Source organism: Myxocyprinus asiaticus, chromosome 32, assembly GCF_019703515.2.
Source record: "Myxocyprinus asiaticus isolate MX2 ecotype Aquarium Trade chromosome 32, UBuf_Myxa_2, whole genome shotgun sequence".
NCBI classification, from domain to species: domain Eukaryota; kingdom Metazoa; phylum Chordata; class Actinopteri; order Cypriniformes; family Catostomidae; genus Myxocyprinus; species Myxocyprinus asiaticus.
This window is the reverse complement of record NC_059375.1, coordinates 329,929-338,232: the sequence shown is the minus strand read 5'-3', so window position 1 is coordinate 338,232 and position 8,304 is coordinate 329,929. Positions and strand designations below refer to the sequence as shown.

The 8,304-nt window shown below is 42.0% G+C and overlaps 1 protein-coding gene across 2 annotated transcripts in view; it reads right to left on the bottom strand.

The window, feature by feature from the left end:
- Window positions 1-6,222: 6,222 nt before the first annotated feature.
- The window catches only part of LOC127423030 (DNA topoisomerase 2-alpha-like), a 62,021-nt gene continuing 59,939 nt past the window's right edge, over window positions 6,223-8,304 (bottom strand). For both annotated transcript variants that reach the window (XM_051667007.1, XM_051667008.1), the window contains exons 34-35: window positions 7,416-7,657; window positions 6,223-6,902 (exon numbers count right to left, since the gene is read on the bottom strand). In XM_051667007.1, the coding sequence (XP_051522967.1) occupies window positions 6,765-6,902; window positions 7,416-7,657 (380 nt within the window). In that variant the 3' untranslated portion in view covers window positions 6,223-6,764. The remainder of the gene's footprint in view (window positions 6,903-7,415; window positions 7,658-8,304) is intronic.

The following is an 8,304-nucleotide window of genomic DNA, read 5'->3' as shown; positions in this document are numbered from 1 at the left end:
TGTGTAAAGCCCTACGTGAGGAGTATTCACCGTATACCAACAAAGCCTACGCTACCCTAGGCGCTTTCGCCATCGCACAGAAGAGGCATGAGCCTCTGTGCGAGTATTACAGATGCCTGAGAACCGCGTACTTCCAAGGACGTAACACACCAAGTCTGGAGGAACGGGCTTTCAAGTCTCTCTTCCTTCACAACCTCCACGAGAGCGTGTGATATAACGTCACAATGCACTGCAGAACGAGCAACCCTACCATGCAGGAAATCAGAAAGTACGCGCAACTGGCGTGGGAGACATGCGTGCGCCCTGCCCGAGGGCATGAAGGCAACGCCAGAGTCCTGGGGATCCAAGCCTCAGAATACGCAGACCTTGCGCTTGAAGGCAACGAAATGCCTTGCGTTAAGGTGAATGCTAGAACAGGACCCCAGAGGCGCCGATCACCCCGCCAGCAGGGTAGGCAACAGAACCAGGGGGGTGGTGACCAGACACACCCCCAGGGTCATGGCAGGCCTAAACAATAAAACATTCGCCGGCCGAAAGGAAAGGCGCGATTCGAACAAAAACCCAAACAAGAAGGTGGGTGGGTAGGAAAGGTTTCAAACCCCCTAAGAGAACAAGATTTGAGAAAGGAAATGGAGGATATAAGGAGATGCTTGACTGAGTTAGTAACAAAGCTTGACGTGCTCCGTTGTTCACCAGGTCCGTCGAACTCCTCAAAGGAACACGGCGCCGAAACCCCGTCAGTATGACTAGACGATGTACCCCTTCCCGTTAACACCAAAGTTTACTTCGTAGGTCGGGAAAAGGGGAACAGGGTCCAAGTTGCTCCCCAAAACAGTCACTCCTAACATGCCACACCCTCCTTTTCTGACCTTCTTGGGCGATCTGTTCCGTAAAGGCAACGCCTGACACGTGGGTGCATCAACTCCCACGCACTACTCGACACCGGTTCCAAAATAAGTCTAATGTGTTCTAACACCGTCGCAGAGGTGGCTAGAGCAAAGCTCTCCCTTGGCAAACTGTTACAGACAGAACTGCAGCGTAAGCATCACAAGCTACACGCAAGATAGATCGTCTATCACAAAACGGGCCGGATCGACATTATCTTTCAAGGGATGATGCTAATAGACCCTGTTTACATATGTCCCATTAATACGGAACCACTGTTAATTGGCCAGGACTTACTGAACCGATTGGCTCTGCTCATTGACTGCCGTCGTGGACACGTGGGCTCAGGTTGACATACTGAAACCACTTGGTCCAGAAAACAGTTTGTCAAAAAATCCAGCAGAGACAACGACTCCAATAAGAACAATTACAGGGCCTGAATAAAACCCTTCTGGGTACTATAGTCACTGTAAATTTGCACTCCGTTCTTATCAATAACACTTTGCACGCTTTAGGGACTTTGTCAGAGAAGACAACTTATGTGTGTATCGTTAGAGATCTAATGCAGGACCTCAGGGAAATTAGCTCCTCAGTCAACAGTCTGAGTGGTGGAAGGATTCCAGCTTACCTGGTCTCCCTAGACCTTGTCGAACAATCCTTAGATCTGCTACTATCTCCATTGTGCAATCCTCACAGATACACCTGGTATATAGTTTTGGCATTGGAATTCCAATCCATGTAAATCCTCAGAACCTCAAAATAGGATTTATCCTCAAATCTACCATCATAGGCAGAATATATACAGACTAAAGTCCATATTTAATGTTGGTTTTCAGAGAGGTAATGCACACATTCACCTCAAAACACCACCAACACTTGCCTACCATGATGAGGACCCCTCACTCTACCTTATCCCTAACCTTAACATGTGTACCAAGACAAAGGATATTCACTGGGTTTGTCCAAATGCAACCCCTTTGTTAGAGAGGTGACTAACTACCTCTGTGGCCTAAGAGCCGAATTCCCTGAACAAGTGTCAAGGTAGCATGTCCATCAAAGATGAAGGAATAGAGACAAGGGTAGAGCGAGCAGGCAATCACTGGCTCGTTAACACACTAGTCACCGAAGTCCCAATGTCATACAACCGCCATGATACAGCCACTAAACTAAGGCTACCAAACCAAACGGTGTTCTTAATGGTTCCCCAAGGAGCCACCATGCACATTGACAATATTGTCCTCCATCATCTCAACGTCAACAAACATGACGCAGAAATTGAGATCATGGACTCATTTAGAGGTCACAATCTCACCAATGATGACACCCTTCAACAGCAGCTTCAGGCTGAAGGGACGAAATTAGTGAAGTTCAGTCTCAAACCGACTGGCTTGACCCTATATTTCCTAGTCACATAAGCAGATCGTCATCTTACCGAGAACACCCTATCAGTTTGGTTGGCCTCTGGCTCCTCCTTAATGGTTGGATCATCGCAATTATTGCACACGCCATGTACAGGTACATTCAACACCTACAGGCCAGACTGGACTCCCTCCTCGTACAGCCGCGTTTTACACACCAGTCTGAGCCCATCCCACGTTAACCCCAATCATTTCCAAGGATAAGCCTTTTAACCTTTAACCCTCCTTTCCTCTAACATTTTGTTCCTAGTAACCAATGTCAGGTTCTACTTTGATTTTGTGTTATGACCAAAGAACAACAAAGGATTGTGTTACGGTTAATGCTGTGCCTTCCAATAACTTGAAATGTTTATGTGTGATGAATGTAGTTTTAGATTTAGCTAGAAGTTCTATGCCCAGATGTGCCTCAATCTCTGTCCAGATGATAAAGCCTCTGTGAACTCTAATGGACTGTGCAACCGTTTTCTTTCCTATCAGGATAACATGGACGGCGTGACCCACAGGTTACTGTGAACCGACAACAACTGTTCAGCCCTTCAGTTGCTCTAAAGATGCTAGACAACAACCAACTCTTCAGACCAAAGGGGGGAATGTTGGGCCTCATGTATTCAGATAGAAGACAAAGGCAGGCCTAACACAGTCGTAAAACCTAACTCAGGCCCACATACCAAGTCATAAATTTTACTGATAAAAATCATGCCAAAATCAAACAAAGGGAGTCCAAAACAGACTACAAATCCCATGAAGCCTTGCTCACTAAAGGATTGAACTCACAACTCCTATTCAATGAGGCACATGACAGAACGCACCTCAACCATGACATCATCAGGAGTAGAAATATCTCTGTAATGCTTCTGGGATTTGCTTCCAGCAACTTTGCTCGCCGTGTGTAGACTCAACTCATCGCTGCTCTCAGGTGTAGCCTCGTGGCACATGGAAGTAACGTCCGACTTGAAACTGTGGCCATACAATCTCCATCTCGCTGGACGAGTTGAGATTTCTCCATGTTCCACCGAACACTAACGGATCCGAAGGAGACCGCTGAGCAATCCGCATCTTCATCCGTTTGCCTACAGAAGTGAAGAGAGAAAAGATTTCTCTTCCATCTTCAATCAAGTCGATAACAGACTACAACTGATTCTCCGCCAGCCCGCCGAGAATCAGCAGCCGTACCACCCGCTGACAGAGCAAGGAAATGGCCTCCCATCATCACCCGAGCCTCGAGGAACCGAGTCGGAGTTAAAGGACGGATGAACACACATTCTGCGTCCTCATGCGATTCAAGTAAGAGGTTTATGTCTGGGCAGAGATAGAATATTATAGTGTGTTATTCTTGTGTATCAAGGTTATTGCTTGTACAGTTTATGGACCACCAAATCCGCTCATTGTGATTAATACTCAGGGTATTAATTATCATGAATGAGATTTGCTGTATTGTAGTCCAACCACATTGGACTGTTGTGCATTTCCGCCATCGCGGGTGAGATCGGCAAACTGAGTTTATCCATTAAAGAATCAAAGACCGCGTCTGAGTGATAAACTAACAGCTGCTTTCTCTCCCACGATCGCGAAACCGGCTTTGGGGCCGTCACTTAATTCTCTCTCTCTCGTTCTAACCCCCCACACACACGCGACCCCTCACAAACATTCTCGCGCACATTTTTGGCTAGTAGATAGCTTCGTGATAAAACTCAGCTTTGTCCCTAAGCTATCGTACAAGTGGATACACGAGGTAACTGGTAGACGCCATTGACTGGTTTCTCTCCGCCCACATTTGCGGCCATATTCTCTGGTCGGAAGTCTCGCGTGACATACTCACGTCCGCCATTTTTTGCGCGTCACTCCTTACACACACACCTTGTGTTATAGGATTATTCTGGTTTCCATATCTAATCATATCACTGTTTAGTTTGTAGTTGTAAGTCGGAAGTTTATTGACTGCACTGTATTAATTATTAACTGATATTACTGCATAAATAAACTTTGTTATATTACAAAGAGAAGTGTTTTGGTTTGTTTTGCATACACCTGTGTCATGCTGACGGGAAGTCAGTGCTCTGATTCAAGCCTTCATTCATTGTTTTTTTTTTCTGAAAATTGATATTCTTCGGATGTTGATTTTCCTAAGAAAACAATCTAATATTGAGACTGTTATACTATCTGGTTATTAGTCCCTGATCCCAGGGTGGTACCCCAGCAAAATTAATCCTTATTAATATTCTATTGATTTTTGATAATTATCTTTGATGATTGTTGACTTTGAAGGATCAATAAGCTAGTGTTAATTTTAATTAGTGTTTCATCGATGTTAACAATTAACGATTATCTTTGATAATTGATTTAAAGGATTAAAAAAAGCTAACATTTATTCTCATCAATGTTCTATTGATTTTAATCATTAATAATTATCTTGATTATTAATTATTGCTAATAACCAAACCCGCTCCTAAACGTAGCACACTACATTTACTGGAGCCCCATATGAGGTTTTAATGAGTTAGATTCAATTAATTAATTTAAATATTAATTAATAAAGAAATAATTATCAATTATTTCTGATAGTAACACTGATCTAAACAACCAGTAAAGCCCTACAATCCTATCAGTCTGGTCGCCCTTGGGCTCCTCCTTAGTGGTTGGATCATCACTGCAATTACTGCACACGCCATGTACAGGTACATTCTAAACCTGAAAGGCCAGACTGGACTCCCCAGAGCCCATCCCACAGGTTAACCCCAGTAATGTCTGGTTATTAGTTCCTGATTCCAGGGTGGTGCCCCGGCAATATTAATCTTTATTAATATTCTATTGATTTTGATAATTGATAGTTATCTTTGATGATTGTTGATTTGAAAGATTAATAAGGTAATGTTGATTCTAATAAATGTTCTGTTGATTTTAATACTGAACGAAGCCCCAACACCATCATCGATAGACCAACCGATGAAGAAATAAAGGTAATTTCTCTGCTAAATAATGGAAAAGCCCAAGACCCAGACTTTACTTCCCCAGAAGTATTAAAAGTGGAGCCCGAAATCTCTTCTAAAATGCTATACAAGCTCTTTGGCAAAACCTGGGATACCGGGGAGATACCTCAGGATTGGAAACATGGACACATTATTAAACTGCCCAAGAAAGGAAGTCTAATTGAATGAAAAAACTGGAGAGGCATCACCCTGTTGTCTATACCTGTTAAGGTTTTCAAAAAGATCCTGTCGGAAAGATTAATAGGCAGAGATTGACCGACTGCTGAGAGACTAACAAGCTGGTTTCCAAAGTGAATGATCATGTACAGACTAGATAGCAACCTTGAGGATGATCATAGAGCAGTCCCTAGGATGGAACTCCCCATTGTATGCAACCTTCATAGACTTCAAACAGGCTTTCAACAGCTTAGAAACACACTCTGGAGACTGCTGCAACCCCAACAGCTTTTTGACGCGTGGCTTGCACCAGTGAGCAGCTCCTGTGGTTGGATCTTCGAATGACACACAGCTCATATCTCAGAAATGCCACATGAAACAGTGCAGCGTGGCTATCACTACATATTATGTGCCCGATAACTAGTTGTCCAGTATGGCTCCGTTCACACAACACGGGTTTGCCGAAAATGCGGTTGTGAGTCCTGAAAATTTGCGGGTGTCAGTTCAGTTATAGAATGTGGTTGTCACTCTCGTAAATAACTGTCCTGTGTGTGAACGTACCCATATTAAGCACTTAAATACAGGACTGACAACCGTATCCTGCTGCTGTGTGAACGTGGCCTATTAGAGTGTTTTCCAGTGTCTTTGTTCAGTCGATTTCACTGATTGGGATTTTAGATGGTCTGCAAGTTACTTTTGTATCCAAGAGCATGATAGGTCTGGACCTTAATCTTTCTCTCTCATACACACACAATATCATAATTATACGACACAAATGTCACACAAGATTTATTAATAAGCACTGATCGGATAGAGAACATCAAATATTTACAAGACAAAACAACGTATAAAATGCAAGAATAAACAAAGCAAGGAGCATTGACCAATATGCAATAATGTTATGAAAAATTGTTCCTTTCGTCTGTTAAAAAGAGCCGATATAAAACATCAGGCTTTGTACATAAAACAGTTTGAAATATGCCTTATAGAATTTTAATGTAAATGTCCAAATACATACATATATATATATACATATATATATATATATATATATATATATATATATATATATATATATATATATATATATATATATATATATACACACACATATATATACACACACATATATACATATACATATATATACATACATATACATATATATATATATATATATATATATATATATATATATATATATATATATACACACATATATATATAAATAAATAAAATTATTCAACTAACATTAGGCAACTTTGTGCATGACCTTCAAGTATTGCGCATACAGAAAGATTTCTGACTCTGAATGAGTTTAAAAGTCGTCAGAGTCTGAATCGAGTGTGTAGGTCACAGGTTTGGTGGTGCGTGCCACTCGGCTCCTGGGAGCTGCAGATGATGTCACTACCTTCTCCTCCAGCTGAAAGCTGTCATCGTCCCAGCTTTTCACTTTCTGAAAGAACCAATAAAATCATGATTAAACCACATGACACTTCTCTTCAATAGACAACATAGCCATTGACCGAATCATCAATGAAAGCACCTAGCTGTAGGACATCATAAGCACCGGTACTTAAGTACGAAGTTGATCCTAAAAAATTATGTGATCGTGCCAGTCTTTCTACAGTATCGATAACAAAGACTCAAATTAAGTCAGCAAAGACAAAAATATTGTTGTGCATCAGTTACCACCAGAGAGAGAAAAAGTATATAAAAGATGTGGAAAAATGTATTTGTTTCCCAGACATACTAACTGCAAGAAATGATCCATTTCACTTTTAAACACTTCAGCACTTTTCAACAAAAAAAGCTGATTATCCAGGTATTCCAGGGCTTAAAGTGCATGAATGTACCTTTTAGAAAGTTAAGCACTTTAAGAACCTTGTGCAAACCCTGTTCACTTATCGACTACTGAAATGTTGGTATTGTGACCCCAATATTGATCGGCAGGAAGGTCGTGAAGTACCTTTCCAGCTGTGCTCTTTCCCTTGAGACGGGCCATGAGATTGCCGCTGTCAGAGTCACTGTCTGATTGGTCGCTGCTCAGAGCATTCTTCCTCTTCTTGGCTGGTTTCTTCTCAGCTACAGGGGGGGCCGTGCTGTCGGATTCACTGGACAATACTTTCACAGCGGTGGGCTTCTTACTGGCTTTGGCTTTTTTAGGAATTGTCTTGGACAGAGCATCAAAGATTGACAGCTGTTTTGTGTCTGCAAAATGAAAACCATAAATGATTCAGTGGAACTACATATACATGACTTTTTCTTTTCAAAAATTTTAAGGAAAATTATGAGTTTACATGTAAGTGAAAGTATATATTTTAGGTGCTGTTATTGGTTACCATTTCTTTTAGGTTTATCCACATTTTTTAAATCATCTTTTAGACTTCACTGGTTCATTTTAAAAGGAACAGTTCACCCCAAAATAAAAATTGTCACAATTCACACGTTTCAACCCATGACTTCAAACCCTTTCATATGCCGAACACAAAAGAAAAATGTATGAATATCACGGTCCATCTTTTCAATACAATGGCAGTTGTTTGTGACTCAAGCCAGTCCGGATGGCGCCCCGGCCTGAATCGGGCGGTGGAGGAGTGTGACGAGGAGGAGGATGTGTCCGGGCCATGAGGATCCACGCCCGGCGCAGAGTTGCCTAATCAGCAGGAGGGAGATAAGGGAAGAGCCGGGGACGCCAGGGAGAGAGAAGAGAGAGACGCACGCGGCCACTCTGTGTGTGTTCGTCGATATGTCATTATGTTTTCACTTCAGTGTTTGTGTTAAAGTCTTGTTGTTTGTTACTCTGGTTCCCAAATCTTCATTTCCTGAACTGTTACAGTATTATAAAAGTAGTCCAT